Raw genomic sequence first — 18,803 nt, 5'->3', positions numbered from 1 at the left:
GACAAAACTAAATTGTAAATTAGGATGAATCACCAAACTATAGTCAATTCTGTTACAAAATATCTAAAACGTACAAAATTTAATTGATAGAATTCTATAAATAGGTACCCTTAAAAAAAATATTGAATCTGTTTTACTTACATTTATAACCAAAAAACCCTTTTGGCTTCTTGCTCTCCAGTGGGATAAATGTTCCTATGATGAAATCACCAATAGCAAGAAGTAGGATCACCAAAAGAACAATCTGAGCCTGTAATTTTAAACATTAAAAATTAAAATCAAGTATCTTGTTTCTATATCTTGATTCAATTCCCCTAGAATATAACTTCTATGAGGGAAAGAATTTCTGTCTTGTTTTGCCTGATTCCCCAGTGCCTTAAACAATGCCATATGCCAAGCAGCTGCTCAATAAATCCTTGTTTAATGAACAAAGAGATCTTTAAAGAAATATCTGGGGAATAAAAAAGATAGTAAAAGTGAGATCATGCCATATTTCTGAAACAAGTTAAAGATGTGCATGCCTTCCCACAAACCATAAAGCACTGTAAATTCCAAAACAATATAGGCTTTCATTCTAGATCATTCATTCCTGTGTCTTCCACCTTAACACTACAATCTTGACATGGAGAACATGCTGGACACAAACACAAGTTTTATACATAATGTTGAGTGTGTGATTGCTACAGGAAAATAAGAAAAAGTACAGAAAGAAGATGACAATATACAGGAGGGAAATTAAAGTAGCAATGGGATTGGAAGGAAAGAACAATCTATGAAAACTACCATTTCCCCTTCTCCACTCTCAACCTCTCAATAAAACTGAACACTCATGAAAAATGGTGTCATCTGTGGGAAATGGAACTACATACATGCTAATCATGTCCCAGGTGGTAAAAAATTCTGTTATTTTCATACAGTCAATTTGTAAAATGTGTAAATAAATGATTTAATTTTACACTAATATGACTTTACTATAAAGAACAAGATTGAAAAAATTATTCTTTCAGGCTTTCCTAATTTTTGGTTTGGTAAACATTATCATATCATATACAGCACAAATATGTGACTTTTATAAGGTCTTTAAAAATCAACACCTTTGTGGATATCCATTACTTGGGAAACTACAGCTGTGCTATGATGCTCTAATTCTCAAAGAGACAAAAACACTTCTGGGTGCTCTGCTTATGGGTAACATGTGACTTTAGCAATTTTTTCCAGAAACAATGATACTGGCTTTGGTAGTCATAACTTCTGAAATTTCAATAGCAAGAATAACTTCTCTAACCTCATGTGGGCAATAACTTTTATTTACTGCCCCATGTCTAAGTTGAACTTTTAAATAAATTACAAAGCCAAATGTTTAATTTGGACTAATACACTGACCTGAACATTTTTACATACTGCAAAACTGGAGGATGGGCGAGAAGGCGGGAAATTCAAAATTTACAAAGTACTGTGTTTAACTAGATCCTAGGCTGAGTGTTATCTCCAAAGATTCTCTGCCTTGTCAAGTAGAAAATAACCTTATACATAAACTTTTGTGAAAATGGCCACTTAGGTACCATTAGAATCTGGAAATATTACCATACTTTGGAGTGTTCCCAAAACATAAGCTCTAAAAGTTCACGTATTAAATATTTACAGGTGTTCCTATCATAACTTACTTTTGCTTCCCACTCCATTCCAGCTACTGAGATACCTAAAAGAATCACCACTGTAATGGCTCCAATAATTCGGATATCATTGATTTCATCTATCATAAGTATGGAATGTTCCTAGAAAAAGGAATCATAAATATAATAAGCAATACTAGTTATTTTTATACACATTCACACTCCTTTTGAAACATTTTAGAGATATTACGGTGCCTTACATGTAGAAGTTGAATAAATGGTTGCTTAAGGAATAAATGGAAGACCTAAAGGAACAAATTACTATTTACCACTGAGGTATCATTCAAGCATCTGATGACATAAATGTGTGATTATTAACGCTTCTATATTTAATATAGACTCAATAAATCAAAAAAGGAATTGCTAACAAAGAAGTAAAAAAGTTGTAACTAATACTGCTAGTTACAATTTTAAGTTATATAGCAGAAATATATTTTGTATTTATTGTGATTAGTGAACTCATGCTTTTAAAGGTCTTTTATACTGTGAGAGAGTAAGTGATAAGTACACCTTCCTGCTGCTGTCCGAAAACACACACTGTTTCCACTCTGCAAACAAAATTATTTGTAGTTTAATATCAATGGCATTTTTAAAAGATTCCCATCCAGGATAAAATTAAAGATTATGATATCCCAGTTAACTAAGCAAAAGCTATTTATCAATTACTACCACTTCTCAAATAAGGTAATAAAAGGCACAAAAAAACTAAAACATAATTTAGTTGTTTTGATAACTCAGGATGACTATATTCTGTGCAATTGACTAAAGTACGGATTATAATAATCCTATCAATTTGCTTCTTTTAAGAAAAAGCAATCTTGTTAATGCTTTTCAACAGAAATTGTTTCATAAAAGTCAACTACAAGGGAGGAATAAAATTGCTTGAATTCCAGATAAATGACCTTAATACAAATATTAGGGTGGAAAAACCCCTAGATCCAAAGATCCAAAGATGCTTTTGCCAACTGAAGGCATAGAAAGTGTTAATATTTAACCAATAGAGGAGGAAAAGTCATTTCCCAACCTTGTCCACTTTCAAGGGTCCCATTCAATTTCATAAAGCTACATACTTTTTACTTCGCAAAAAAAATTTTTAGTGTTTTTTGAAATTTGATTTCGACATCTCTTGAATTAATCTGATCGTTGAAATTCCCTATAGCATTTGGAAAATCATATCTGAGAATTACTTGAAAAAAAAACGGTACTAGTGTAAATATATCTATTGACTGGCTTTTAGATTCATGGACTATGATTGTAATAGAAGACTACTGCTATAGCTCAATATTTTATATAATAAATGTAGTTTAAAATGTTTAAAATTTCATTATATTTCTCTAAGTTAAATTTTCCATGAAACAAAAACATGTATAAACCCTAATTAAATACTTTGATAAGAGTTCACAGAGTAAACCTTAAACTTTGACTATCAAATAAAAATATACACTAAATTAAACAATGAAAGAATATAAACTCTAATGAGTACACTGCTTACTCATGGTATTATACCCTTCTTTTTCTTCATCCCTTTGGTGTAAACACGTAAAGGTCAATGTCAACGCAAGTGTCAATCCTTGTCAGATTTTATACTTCCTTATGTACCATTTACTACTGTAGAATAGTTACAACCTAATCTAACACGAGCAATTATAGGTGTCACTTGAGGTTCCTCTCATTTAATAATATTTGAGGAATCCTATTGCACTCTTCTTTAATTATACTCCAGAGCAATACAGCCAGCTCTATTTGGATATACTCATGGTTCTTCTAGTTAACACATTCAAACTAAACTGTCCTGTGTTCTCCATCACACTGCAAATGGCATTATCTTCCATCTAAATCCAAAAGTCAGAAGTTTGTATATAAACTTGAAATCCTCCTATTTCTCTAATTTCTCACATCTCATTAATTATCAAATCCACTCCTTCAAATTCTTTAAAATCTCCCAAATTCGCCCACATCTTTCCCACTCCACAAGTCACTGTTTTAATATAAGCCACCATCTCCTCTCCCAGGACACCTACAACCTTTTAAATGGTCTCTATTTCCATTTGTGATTCCTCAAGTCCATTCTCTGTACCATGTTCAGATACTTCCCTACAACCCAAATCTGAGCATGTCACGCCCCCCAATCCCAAACAAGATCCTAACTTCAATGGAAATAAGACCCTTCTCCTAATTATTTTTTCTCTCTCTAGTATTAAATGTCTTGCTGCTTTGTGCTTGAACCATACAAAAATGTTGGTATTTTTCTTTCTTTTTCTTTTTCTTTTTTTTTTTTTTGAGACAGAGTTTCACTCTTGTTGCCCAGGCTGGAGAGCAAAGGCGCGATCTTGGCTCACCGCAACCTCTGCCTCCCCAGTTCTAGCAATTCTCCTGCCTCAGCCTCCAGAGTAACTGGGATGACAGGAATGCGCCACCACACCAGGCTAATTTTTTATTTTTAGTAGAGACCGGGTTTCTCCATGTTGGTCAGGGTGGTCTCAAACTCCCGAACTCAGGTGATCCGCCCAACTCTGCCTCCCATAGTGCTGGGATTACAGGCATGAGCCACCACGCCCGGCCGTATTTTTCTTTTTTTATTTTTCCGAGACGGAGTCTTGCTCTGTCGCCCAGGCTGGAGTGCAGTGGCGCGATCTCAGTTCACTGCAAGCTGCACCTCCCGGGTTCACACCATTCTCCTGCCTTAGCCTCCCAAGTAGCTGGGACTACAGGCGCCTGCCACCATGCCCGGCTGATTTTTTTTTTTTTTTTTTGTATTTTTAGTAGAGACGGGGTTTCACCATGTTGGCCAGGATGGTCTCGATCTCCTGACCTCGTGATCTGCTCGCCTCGGCCTCCCAAAGTGCTGGGATTACATGCATGAGCCACCGCGCCCGGCCCACTGCTGACATTCTAATAGTACTTTATTCTTTGCCTATCTCCTGTAGTAAACTTTCTGAAGGACGAATCTCTTGGTCATCCTATCACTGCTTTCCCAACCTCTAACATGGTGATCGGCATATAATCCCTCAATAAAGATTTGGTAAACGAATGACTAGAAGGAAGGTGAATTACCTTAAGCAACTCCACCACAGTTTCTGCAAATCCAACCACATACATAGCAACTGCAACAGCGTTGGCAAAGGCGAAGATTAGCCCAATTGCACCACCAAATTCTGGCCCTAGACTTCTAGATATTAAATAATATGCTCCTCCTAAAAAAAAAAAAAAAAAAAAAAAAAAACCAAAAAAAACAGGTACTAAAGTTAGGATTTAAAATGCCAAATTATCCTTTAATTATACAAGAATTCACAAAGCAGATGCCCCCAATAAGCAGAGCAGTTAAAGAGGCAAGTGAGTGACTGTATTTTCAGAAATACCTAAAAAGAATATTTCACAAAACACGTATTAACAATTCTCAACATCCAGCTAATGTTCCCAGTATCAAATATAAAATCATCCTATTTGAATTCCCATTTTATCTTTTAAAGTATAGATTAAAATGGGCCACAGCCTCCTCCCCTTCACAGATCCCAAGAGATCACTTCCCAATGAATTTCTAATACATTTAATCTTAATGTAACTTTTATTTTTATGCTTTTTTGTTTTCAGACAGTTTCACTGTCGCCCAGGCTGAAGTGCAGTGGTGCAATCTTGGTTCACTGCAACCTCTGCCTCCTGGGTTCAAGCAATTCTTGTGCCTCAGCCTCCTGAGCAGCTGAGACTACAGGTGCGTGCCACCACACCTGACTGTTTTTTTGTTTGTTTGTTTGTTTTGAGACAGTCTTGCTCTGTCACCCAGGCTGGAGTGCAGTGGTGTGATCTCGGCCCATTGCAGCCTCCACCTGCTGGGTTCATGTGATTCTCCTGCCTCAGCCTCCTGAGTAGCTGGGACTATAGGCGTGCGCCACCTGGCTCAGCTAATTTTTGCATTTTTAGTAGAGACGGGGTTTCACCATGTTGGCCAGGATGGTCTCAATCTCCTGACCTCAGCTTCCCAAAGTGCTAGGATTACAGACGTGACTGATTTTTGTATTATTAGTAGAGACAGAGTTTCACCATGTTGGCCAGGCTGGTCTCAAACCCCTGACCTCAAGTGATCTGCCCACCTCAGCCTCCCAAAGTGCTGGAATCACAGGTGTGAGCCACCACGCCCAGCCTTAATGTAACTTCTAAATCACAGTTGGTATGATTTTAATTACTTAATTAAGACAGTTTGCTGGTAATGTGAATACCAAGACCAAAAAAAAAAGTCTCACAACAGCATATAATGGTATCCCAAAGAGATGTAGTTTGTATCCCAGTAAATCCTGTCTAAATGGCAGAATCAACAAAGATATTAAATGAGCTATCAAGAAGCAAGTTATTTTTTCTAACTTAAAAAATAAATCAGTATTATGATTCCGAGACAATCTAATGCTTACCTGAAGTCTCTAAGAGCTCTTCTAAAATTCGAATTTAAATTTGGCCATTAGGTCACAATCAAAACTTGGTTTTAATACTACTGAAGTTACATAAAGCTATATACATATTTCTATAAACTGATTAAATACTTAAGACTATATAGTGAAATGTCATTAAACAGCTGAATATTTGTTTCTATTGTTCACCCAGTATAAAGAAGGTAAATGCACCAACAAAAAAATTCTAAAGTTAAAGTACTAATGATGCAAACTTCATTTTGGAAAACGCCTGTAACAGGTTTTCTAGTTGATTCCTATCAATTTGCTCAAAATATTCTACACTTCAAACCCATCCACTATAAAACTTCCTTAGTTTTCATGATCCTGAAAATTAAAAAAAAAAAAGCAACCTAACCATTTAACATTAGCCTCGTGATTTTGAGATAAAAATGACTTACAATTTTCCATGAAATATTCTTGAACACTAAAAACTCCAATTAATTTATATAATGACAATTTTGTCAAAGATCTTCGAATATATTACATCACATTATAATTAATCACAAGTAAAATCCCTACAATAGTATAATTATCAGCCTTTATTTAACGTATGTTTTCAAAATTAACGAATTATTTCATCTACTCCCAATAGCAAAAATGAATTAAAACAAAGTATATTCTGATTTTATAGATGAGAAAATGAAGTCACAAAGAAAGGTTATTGAAATTAACACTCTTGTCTTTAGTAGCTGACAATACAAACTTTAGAATCAGAAATATCACCAATAGGACCTATTAAAGCAAGAAATTCATGTTATGTGCCTTAAAGTTTTGATTTTATAAAATGTGAGATTTCAAAATATTTAAGTCTTTCACAAATACAGCAACGTAAAACTCACATTTTAAAAGATTTGTATTGTTTTCAAGAAAAAGGAAGTGACACATGGATAAGAATATAAAAACAATTGTACATCATCTATTACTTCTTATGAAAATCAAGTTATTTGCCCTATTCCTTCCCACTTCCATTCCTATTTCCTAGAGGTTTTTTTTTTTTTTTAAAAAAAAAAAAAAAGATCTATCACTCTGAAAGGCTGTGTTATTTTTTACTAATAAGCACAGACTAGGTATACACCTTATTTTGTTAAATACTACACATTTAACTTAATTCTACTAAAGTACTGTTGTCATCCTCATTTTACAAATGAGAAAATTACAGCTCAGGGAGGTTAAGTAATTTGGCTAAGGTCATGTAAGCAGCTAAGTAAAAGAACTGTATTTAAACTCAGGTCTCCTGGACTTAATTGCTTACCAATACAGTATGTATGATAAACTCTTGTAAATCAGCCTTTCTGTTATCGCTAAAAATGCTGAAGACATAGAAAATAATTTTATTAAAAAAATCTATTGATCAAGCAAACCCAGACATCAATATGGAAAAAAAGTCCTGATGGGGTCTCATAATTTGGCCATAAACTACCCTAAGCTCTGACTGTAAAGAACATAATTAGATGCCAGAGATACTAAGTAGTGACAATACTGAGTTCCATCTTTATTACATCTTGATTTGGGGATATATGCCCCGGTAACTCTTATTAAATGTCCAATCAGTAATCAAAACCCTAACTAGGCTAATCAAAAGCCTAACATTAAAAACTGGTTTCAGTCATAAAGTATGTCTCAATTTCAAAAACCTGAAATGACACACTATATATTACTGACCACAACAGAACTATATTAGATGCATGAAAGATCCCTAAATATTTAAATTACGTAACACACTTTTAAATAAATCACAAGCGAAGTATTTTGAACTGATTTGATAACGAAAAGTGAAGCATAAAATCAGTGAGATATACCTAACACAGAAATTACAGTAAAATTTGTTTTAAATGCTTATACTAAAAAATGAGGATATATCAATAATCTAAGCTTCTACCTTGAGAAACTGGAAAAAAGAGTAAATAAAATCTAAAATGGAAAAAATAGTAAGAAGAAAGCCAAAAGTTATTCTTAAATATTAAAAAAACTGATAAACAATAGCTAGACTAATCAAGAACAAAGAAGAAAAAAGTAAATTAAATGAGGAATGAAAGCAGGGACATGTCATTACAAATCCTATTGCATCAAAAAGTTAAGAAGGTAATATATTAAATGACTTGATTACAATGATTTTGCAACTAGATGAAATACACAAATTCCTTGAAAAACAAAATGCGGCAGAAGTGTGACTGCAACAGGAAACTGAAGTAACCCTATAGTATGACAGAAATTAAATTTGTGATAAGCACTCCTGCCAAAAACAAAAAAAACAAAAAACTATAGGCGCAGATGGCTTCACTGGTGAGGAAGAAATAAGATCAATTTTACACAAACTCTTTCAGAAAATAGAAGAAAAGGAAACACATAAGATGAGCATAATACTGACATAAAAACCTAGCAAGGTTATTATAAAAAAAGAAAATTCCAGGCCGGGCACGGTGGCTCATGCCTGTAATCCCAGCACTTTGGGAGGCTGAGGCGGGTGGATCACAAGGTCAGGAGATTGAGACCAACCTGGCTAACACGGTGAAACCCCGTCTCTACTAAAAATACAAAAAATTAGCTGGGCGTGGTGGCGGGTGCCTGTAGTCCCAGCTACTAGGGAGGCTAAGGCAAGAGATGGCATGAACCCGGGAAGCAGAGCTTGCAGTGAGCCGAGATCATGCCACTGCACTCCAGCCTGGGTGACAGAGCAAGACCCCATCTCAAAAAAAAAAAAAAAAAAAAATTCCAGACCAATACTCCTTATGATCATACTCAAAAATTGTTAAAGTATTAGCAAGTAAAATTCGACAGAAAGGATAATATCTCTGACCTAGTGAAGTTTATCCTACAAATGCTAGGTTGTTTTAGATGCAAAAAAAAAAAATATGTAGGTTGTGATAATAGAATAAGGGAAGAAAAAAAAATACAGTTCAACAGATGCAGGAGAATCATGACAAAATTCACTATCCATTTATGATAAATATGCTCAGCAACTCAGAAATAGAACTAAATCTGACAAATGACATTTTAAAACCTTATAGTTAACAGTGATATTGAACTCATTCCCTCTAAGACTAGGAACAAGGAAAGGATGTTTATTCTCACCACTTCTAGTCACCATTGTACCAAAGGTCTTAGCTAGTTCAAAAGGCAAGAAAAAGAGGAAAGTCCTAGAGACTTGAAAGAAAAAGTAAAAACCATCTCTATTCAGATGACAAATCTTGGCTATTGTGAACAGCACTGCAACAAACATGGGAGTGCAGCTATCTCTCCAATATACTGATTTCCTTTCTTTTGGGTATATACACAGCATTGGATCATATGGTAGCTCTATTTTTAGTTTTCTGAGGACCTTCCAAACTGTCCTCCATAGCGGTTATACTAATTTATATTCCCACCAACAGTGTACAAGAGTTCTATTTTCTCCACATCCTCTCTAGCATTTGTTACTGCCTGATTTTTTTATATGATTTGCATTTCTCTGATGACCAGTGATGTTGAGTGCCTTTTCATATGCCTGCTTGCCATCTGTATATCTTCTTTTGAGAAATGTCTATTCAAATCTTTTACCCGTTTTTAAATTGGATTATTAGATTTTGTTCTGAGAGTTGTTTGAGCTCCGTATATATTTAGGTTGTTAATCCAATTTTTTTGGCAGAAATTGGTATATCTAAGTCAAAAATTTATATGAAAATGCCAAAGATCTAGAAAAGCCAAAACAATTATGAAAAAGAAGAACAAAGTTAGAAGACTTAGGACTTACTATGAAGCTAAGCAATCAATACAAGATAGTACCAGCATAGGATACACAAACAAATCAATGCAACAGAATTCAGTCCAGATGATAGACAACCGATTTTTCAACAATGGTATCAAAAACAACTCAATAAGAAAAAGATAGTTGTTTCAACAAATGGTGCCGAAACAAGTGGACATGTGTGTACAAGGATGGGGGCAAGAAAGGTAGGGAGAAAAACAAGTACACTCTCCATCTCACATTATCTCCCAAAATTAATTTGAGATTGTCCACAGATAAAAATCTAAAAACTAAAACTATAAAGCTTCTAGAAGAAAATATAGGAGAATATCTTCATGGCCTTGGGATAGGCAAATATTTGTACCATGAACAAAGCACTAGCATAAAAAAAAAAAAGAGAGAAACTGGACTTCATCAAAATGGTAAACGTCTGTTCACTGAAAGACATGATTAAGAAAATGATAAAAATGGTAAGACAAGCCACAGACTGAGAACGAATACACACAATATATATGTCAAACCTAATAACATAACTAGATATATAGGAAAATCTACAAATCAGTAACAAAAAGACAACCCAATTTTTAAATTGGCTAAAGATGTGACTACATCCCAAAAGAAGACTGTACAAGTGGCCAATAAACACATAAAAAGATGCTCCTCATCACTGAACATCAAGGAAATAACCCAAACTCTTCCTCACCACCTACCACTCTCTCCATACACTTCCACTGTGGTCTGTATGTGTGGCCTCATAGAATCCTGGTACTAAACTTCTCATTTCACACACAGTAAGGCTGAGATTCAGAATCTGTGACTTTAAGCCATAGGTGAACAGTAAAGCTGTGAGAAGACTCGAGCAATCTGTTATTTAGTCCCATAACTAAAATCAAAACTAAAATGACTGCCTCACCTATCTCTTATTATTGTTTTAAGAGGTAAGTAATTTAAATCCTTTGGAAAAAATAAAGCCTGATCATAATTCCATTTTAAACTCAGGCAAAATACTGAAATTATTTTCCTTGCTGTGATGTTGTGATGTAAGAAGAAATATATATTTGGTCTTCATCCAAGGTTACTGCAACAGAGCTTATAAAACCCTTGGAATTTACTGATCAGGTGAGAGAAGCATCTTTTGTTATTTAAAATAAGCCCCTTCAAATCTACCTCAGTTTATGGTAATAAGGTGACTTGGTGGGCCCTTAGGTAGCTTCCGGATTGGACAGTGCTAGTTGCTAGAGGAACAACTATGTGATTAGAGGGTTAGCACTTTCAATACCCCCATTAGCCACTCCAGCTCCCACCCCTTACACCTTAGGGGAGAAGAGAAGGGAGAGGCACTAGAAATTGAGCTAATCATTAATGGCCAATGATTTAATCAATCGTGGCTATATAATGGAAAACTATAAACAAAAGGCTTTAGAGAACTCAGGCTGGTGAACACAGAGGTGCCAGGAGGATGGCACTTGGAGAGGTCATGGAAGCTCTGCACCCCTTCTCTCATACCATGCTTTATGCAACTCTTTTATTTGGCTCTTTCTGTGTCGTAGCCTTTATTATAAACTGATGATAGTAAGCTGTTTTCTTAAGTTTTAGGAGCCATTTTAGCAAATTATCAAACCTGAGGAAGGGGCTGTGGAAAACCCCAATATACAGCCAGTTGGTCAGAGGTACAGGAGGCCTGGAATTGCAACTGGCATCTGAAGTGGGAGTAGTCTTGTGAGATGCAGCTCTTAAACTATAGGGTCTGCACCAACTCTGGGCAATTAGCGTCAAATTTTAATCGAATTGTTGGATACCCAATTAGTGTCCAGAGAGTTGGGGAATTGGTTTGTGTGGGGAAAATCCACACATTTGGAGTCAGAAGTGTGTAAACAAGAAACAGATCCTAGTAGTATTGCTATTACCTAATGTGCAGAACTTCATGAATGGTGTTAAGAGTCACAAGGGCTTTTGCCAAGATGAATGGAATGGCACAGAGTCTAGAAATAGATTCACACTGTAGGGTCAATTAATTTCTGAGAAAAGCACAAAGGTAAGTAAACAGAAAAGAGATCACCTTAACAGATGGTGCTGGAATAACTGGATATCCATATGAATATTGATTCACATTTCACAATATATACAAAATACTGATTCACATTTCACAATATAGACAAAAGCTAGCTACAAATGTATCTAGCTAAAAACCTAAAGCTGTAAAACCTCTAGAAGAAAACACAGAAGAAAATCTTTGGGACCCCGGGCTAGGGAAAGGTTTCTTAGATACCACTCCAAAAGCACAATCCAAAAAGGAAAAAGTGATGAACTGGACATAGCTAAAACTATAAGCTACTCTTCTAATGATGCCACTGAAGGAATGAAACCACAAGCCATATACTCAAGAGAAAAAAACTACAAATCATTTATTTGATAAAGTAGTTGTATCTAGAACCTCTCAAAACTCAATAGTAAGAACTCCCAATACAATAAATAACCCTTCAAAATATGAGTAGACACTTATAGTACATGAGAAGATGCCCAACATCTTTAGCCATTATGGAAGTACAAATGAAAACCATTATAAGATACTACTACGCACATACTAGAATGAAAAATAAAAAGGACAATACCAACTGTTGGTGAGGATACAGATACAGAACAAGTAAAACTCACTGTTGGTTGGAATAGAAAGTGAAAATTTTGTAAAAATAAAGTTTTCTTGGTGTATTGAGGAAATAATCAAAGGGTGACAATAACAAAATACATTCTAGTACCCTGGTTTACAAATAAAAATAAGGAGTTTGCCTGTTAATGTTTGGCAAATTTTCTCTATTTTGTTGCCATTATTTTATCAAATAGGGAAAGGTGAGGTGACAAACATGGAATCTTCCAACCAGGATTAGGTGTTATCTTATTGTGAATGATCACCAGAATAATTCAATTAAATTTTAAGATACAAGAGGCAAAGACATATAACCCTAATTCTGCAGCAAACAATTTTGGAACCAAGCTGAAGTATTAATAATAAACTGCATAAACTGGCAAAACTGAAAGGTCACCAATGAGTGAAGAAAAAACCCATGCTGAAAATTCTATTACTTGCCAGATTCATATCTGAGCTATTTGTAGAATACAAATAGTGTGTTACTGAACTGAAAACATAATGTTATGTTAAATTTAATAAACCTCATAATACCACTGTGTTCTACAGCTGCTTCAAACATTTCATTGATCTGAAAAGTTATAATTTCAAAGAAACTAGCTATTAAAAAAAGGAACTATGGAGCTGAATTCTAACTTAGAACTCCTTGCTTGATAATGGTAGGAATTAATAGTTACACAATGGATAAAACAAAAAAATTTGACAATCAATGATAATCTGATTTTTCAAATACAGAAAGCACTTTTCTGTCACAGTACATGGAAAAAGTTTTTCCTTATTTCCAATGTTTTTGGCTTTATCTATTTACAAAAATGAAGAGGTATTCAATTATTTCAGAGAAAAGTAAAACAGATATGAGTACATAAAATTGTGACTTATGTAGACATTCTAAAAATTCACAAGCGGAATCTGCATAAAAATTAATTTTGTTAAAAATATGGGTATAATTGATTTTTTGTTCTCACTATCCATGTAAATGTTAAATGTGACTAACCACAATGTTGCATTACATAAGATAATGTATGTCAACACCATGGCATCATGCCTAGCAGTTAGGTCTCAAAAAATAATAGCTACTATTATTATCTGAATGTAAGCTCCAAGAACATAGCATTTTGTCTTTCACTGTTAAAAACCCAGTGTCTGTCACAAAATGCTCAACAATTGTCTGTTGATTGACTAAAGTACAAGTAACATAAAACTTCAGCACGGAATAGGCAAGTTTATGTTGATTTTAGATTCTGGAAACTTCAGAACTACCTATCTGAAGTTTTATGTAACCAAGGCTTTTATCTGAAAAGATACTGACCTCTGCTTTTAACTTAGTCAACTAAATGCCCCCAAGCAAAAAGTGGTTGAGGAACCTTTCCTTTGTATTGCTCAGTTCATATAACACAGTATGAATTAAAACCAAGAATTTACAGTCTTCATCTTATGAACGGCTGCCTGCAGTTGTCCTCTATTCTATGAGTGAGTCTAAATTCATGGATTAATTAAAGATGGGACAACTCTGTGTAATCTAGGAAATGCAGATCTGAGTGAAGGTGGCTGCTGACCAGCACCATCCAAGTTGCAAAACCTGTTGCACAGATCCGTGAAAATTCTATAAAGTCCAAGCTCTCAAGAACACTGCTATGATTCGTAGAACAGGAAAGGGCTCTAAAATCCCTGTAGCCTGCAATAATCTGAAAAGCATTCATGTGTCTTGCAGGCAGGGATTATGACAGAAATAAAGTAAACTTTATCAGTTCCTTGGCACTGCTATTCTTATGTGGAAGGCAGGGAACTTAAGTGATGATTCTCTAACCTGCTTCCAGTAGCTTTAAATAGTATCCCAAATCAGCCGGGCACAGTGGCTCACGCCTGTAATCCCAGCACTTTGGGAGGCTGAGGCGGGCAGATCACGAGGTCAGGAGATCGAGACCATCCTGGCTAACACAACGAAACCCCATCTCTACTAAAAATACAAAAAATTAGCCGGGCGTGGTGGCAGGTACCTGTAGTCCCAGCTACTCAGGAGGCTAAGGTAGGACAATGGCATGAACCCAGGAGGCAGAGCTTGCAGTGAGCCGAGATCGTGCCACTTTACTCCAGCCTGGGCAACAGAGCAAGACTCTGTCTTAAAAAAAAAATGGTAATAAAAATAAAAAAATAGTATCCCAAATCACTATTAAAATTGAATCAAGCCTGAAACTAAGCATCTTTTATTTTCTACATTTTGACTTTTTCAGAAACCTTGCATGTTTCCATTACATGAGACTTCAAAGTTGGACATTAATACATTTGTTTACAAGTTAATAACAAAGTACAACTTTTCTAGATTGATATCTGCTTAATCTCTAAAATGTACTGTTAAAGCCAATGTTAAAATTAATTAGTAATATTAAATCTCTCCTATGGCAAAATGTACACAACACTAGGGAAAGTTCACTGAATTCACATACTTCTGCAAAGCTGCAAACACGTAATTTTCAAGATGAGAATAAAACATTATTCAATTAATAAAAATATAAACACATTATAATTCAGTTAAGAATCAAGATAAACAGGCATTATCTCAAATTAGTTAACATTAATTTTTAAACACTATGCATCAAGTTTAAAATGGGGCTCTTTGAATTAAAATTACTAAACAATAAACACAATGTTCCCCAACATTTGAATAGTATTTTAAGAAAATTTATTTCCTTATTAATTCCCTTAATAGTCAACTTTCAGTCTACAAAAAGTTCAGATGCGTTCACCAGCCATCACTCTTCCCACAGCATTTTTCCATTTCCTTTTAAGACACCAATCCTCTGGATAATTCTAGCTCTATTACCGTCCTCTCTAAGTAGCCCTTACAAGGTAGGCGGTCAAAATCAAATCCTCAGCAGTTGAGCTGTAGGAAATCCAACTCAGGGACTCTTGGTACCACCAAGAAGTATAGTTTATAGTTTATAGCTAAAATGGCAAACAAAACCCATACCTACACATTGAATCTCAAGTTTGTTTTAAACCATTAACTCCCCTCTCCATCTTTTTTCGAGCCTTGAATAAGAAGGATTCCTTGCTCCATAGAGATTCCCAGTCTGGAATTTTCTGTCATCACCCTATGCTATCATTTAACAAGTTCCTCTCTCCCCTGGATATTCTATAAAATGCTTCCTGGAGATATTGGCATAATGTGATTCAGATTTAATTTGTTGGGAAACAATACTTCACAGGTATTCTTATCAAGTAAAAGCTTTACAGAAGTTAGAATTAAAAAAAAATTATTTCAATAGTTTTTAGGGAACAGGTGGTTTTTGGTTACATGGGTAAGTTCTTTAATGGTGATTTCTGAGATTTTGGTGCACTCATCACCCAAGCAGCGTACACTATACCCAATGTGTGGTTGTGTGGCCTTTTATCCCTCACCCACCTCCCACCCTTCCACCCGCATCCCCAAAGTCTATTATATCATTCTTATGCCTTTGCATCCTCATAGCTTACCTCCCACTTATAAGTAAGAATATATGAGATTTGGTTTTCCATTCCTGAGTTACTTCACTTAGAATGATGGTCTCCAACTCCACGCAGGTTGCCGCAAATGCCATTATTTCGTTCCTTTTGATGGCTGAATAGTATTCCATGGTGTATATATACCAAATTTTCTTTATCCACTCACTGGTTGATAGGCATTTAAGTTTGGTTCCACATTTTTATAATTGTGAATTCTACTGCTATAAACATGTGTGCGCAAGTGTCTTTTTCATATAATGACTTATTTTCCTCTGTTTGGGTAGATTACCCAGCAGGAAGACTGCTGTATCAAATGGTTAGTTCTACTTTTAGTTAAGGAATCTCCATACTGTTTTCCAGTGGTTATATTAGTTTACACTTCTACCAACAGTGTAAAAGTGTTCCCTTTTCACAACATCCACACCAACATCTGTTATTTTTATTATTTTTTTAATTATGGCCATTCCTGCAGCAGTAAGATGGTATCTCATTGAGGTTTTAATTTGCATTTCTCTGATAATTAGTGATGTTGACCATTTTTTCATATGTTTGTTGGCCATATGTATATCTTGTTTTGAGAACTGTCTATTCATGTCCTTTGCCCATTTTTTGATGGGACTGATATTTTCTTGCTGATCTGAGTTCCTTGCAGATTTTGCATTATTAGTCCTTTGTCAGATGTAGAGTTGGCAAATATTTTCTCCTACTCTGTGAGTTGTCTGTTTACTCCGGCTGATTATTTCTTTTGCTGTGCAGAAGCTTTTTAGTTTAATTAGGTCCCATTTAGTTTTGTTTTTGTTAAATTTGCTTTTGGGTTCTTGGTCATGAATTCTTTGCCTAAGCTAATGCCTAGAAGAGTTTTTCCAATGTTATCTCCTAGAATTTCTATGGTTTCAGGTCTTAGATTTAAGTCTTTGAACCATACAAAGTTGGAATATTCTAATTCTCTTTCCTCCTTTACTCATTATGTAGAGCAATTATCTGAAGAACAAATCTCATCGACTTCTTGGTTACCTTGAGTTCAGGAAAGAAACCTTTCAGGAGTTTGATTCGACACTATTTATTTATCAATTTTCATAAGATGGTTCCCGAGTATGTTTCAAAGGTGAAAAGTGAGATTTTTTGGTTTGTTTCACTGTGAACTTATGGATTTACATCCATATTTTCATATATTTTCATCCAAATCAGTTATCATTACTGCTGTTCAAATTATCCAAACTTTAGCCAGTGTTAGCTCCTCTAAGTTGACTCTTAGGTCCTTTTGACATTAAACTAGTAGTGTTCAATACTTTGCATCTGAAAAGGTGTCTAAGCTCATTTCCTGCCCAGATAAGGAATCAGTTTTTTCTCTAAAGTCCACTGGTTCTTTTGAGTGGAAATACACAACATGGGCACAAGAATTGCTTATTGCCACTGAGCTGGTCATTTATTATAGGTCACTTTAATGGAAAAAACTAAAAAATACATACTTTAGGATAAATTTTAAGACTAATACTTTCAACTTAGAATCCTGAATACACGTATAATGCGATCTCAGTTTTATGCCTATATCTACTTTCTCCCATGTGGAAAATACTTTTTTCATGATACCAAAATAAATCATGTTAGGGGTTTCCAAATCTGAGTCAGATACAGAGGAGACAGAAGGGGCTTACATTCACTAAAAGAATCTCTTGAAAACACTAATTGCAGATGATGCAGCTCATATATATTCTATAAAGACCATCCAGATGTCCAAAGTCACTAAGTGAAAAATGAATGCCTTCTATGAAAGCTTCATAGTATTTGGTCATTCTTTAAATTAATAACTTTCTCCTTTATCTTCTATGGGTTTCATTATTTCAGCAAATGTATCACTTCTTGATCGTGTGAACACCTCATAACAGAATTTCAAGTGGTTTTTACCCTCTAGGTTCTTCCTTTGTGAACAGATTTTTCAGGAAACTCATGCAAAATTATAATATATAGTCATTTTTTGGGACAGATCTGTGTGGGTTCCACATTCTCGTACTTTCCCTGGCAGTCCAGGACAGAAGACTGCACACAAAGTCTATGAGGCAGATGTATTTGTAAAGATACATATATATATATATATATACTACCAATGGTATATATATGTAAACTACTAATGGTATTATTGAAAAACGAAATAGCTTTTTAGTCACAATCTTGCAAAATCTCTACCTTCCAAAAGTCTGATTCAAATGGCGGAAAAGCATGAAGTTAATGTTGCCAGTGGCTTCATGCCCCATTCCTTTTGAGGCTCACAGCCTAGATTCTGAGGTCTGAGGAAAAGGAGAAATTCTTTGATGATTTGCTGATCCCCTACAAATACATAAATAACATCCCAGCCCATTTCTCTTCCCACTTTCATTCCCCAGTTGTGGCAGAGAGAAATGAAGCATGGAGTACCCAGTTCACGAGAAGCCAAAAAGAATCTCTCAACATTATCTGACTAACTCTGCTGAACATATCCACATTGTATATCCCAATATAGCTCAATCCAGGCTAACAGAAGCATAAAACTTCAGTCAACAGTGATGCATGCTCAGCATAGCCATAATCATATTGATACAAGATACCAGCCTCCAAGGGTCACAGTGATTTGGATCCTCTGGTGTCTAAAACATATAAAGACAATGGTGAAAAATGAAAAGCTCAGTCTGGTTCTCTCTCTCTTTCCTTCCCACACCCAAATACTTGATGCAGGTAAAGTGGAAATTGTGTTATATAATGTCAAATAGGGATATTCAAAATAGTTGAGGCAGATGAAATAGATCTTTTCTCAGTTGATTTGCTACCATGATTTTACAGGTGCTGGCAGACATTTTGTCTCC

At 35.1% G+C, this 18,803-nt stretch overlaps 1 protein-coding gene across 2 annotated transcripts in view; it reads right to left on the bottom strand.

Annotated features, from left to right (window-relative positions):
* Positions 1-18,803, bottom strand: part of SLC12A2 (solute carrier family 12 member 2) — a 104,249-nt gene that overhangs the window by 53,632 nt on the left and 31,814 nt on the right. For both annotated transcript variants that reach the window (XM_002815842.6, XM_002815841.5), the window contains exons 5-7: positions 4,728-4,867; positions 1,665-1,775; positions 142-250 (exon numbers count right to left, since the gene is read on the bottom strand). In XM_002815842.6, the coding sequence (XP_002815888.3) occupies positions 142-250; positions 1,665-1,775; positions 4,728-4,867 (360 nt within the window). The remainder of the gene's footprint in view (positions 1-141; positions 251-1,664; positions 1,776-4,727; positions 4,868-18,803) is intronic.

This window comes from Pongo abelii, chromosome 4 (assembly GCF_028885655.2).
Source record: "Pongo abelii isolate AG06213 chromosome 4, NHGRI_mPonAbe1-v2.0_pri, whole genome shotgun sequence".
Classification (NCBI taxonomy): domain Eukaryota; kingdom Metazoa; phylum Chordata; class Mammalia; order Primates; family Hominidae; genus Pongo; species Pongo abelii.
Note: the sequence above shows the minus strand (reverse complement) of the source record. Positions and strands in the feature narration are given on the sequence as shown.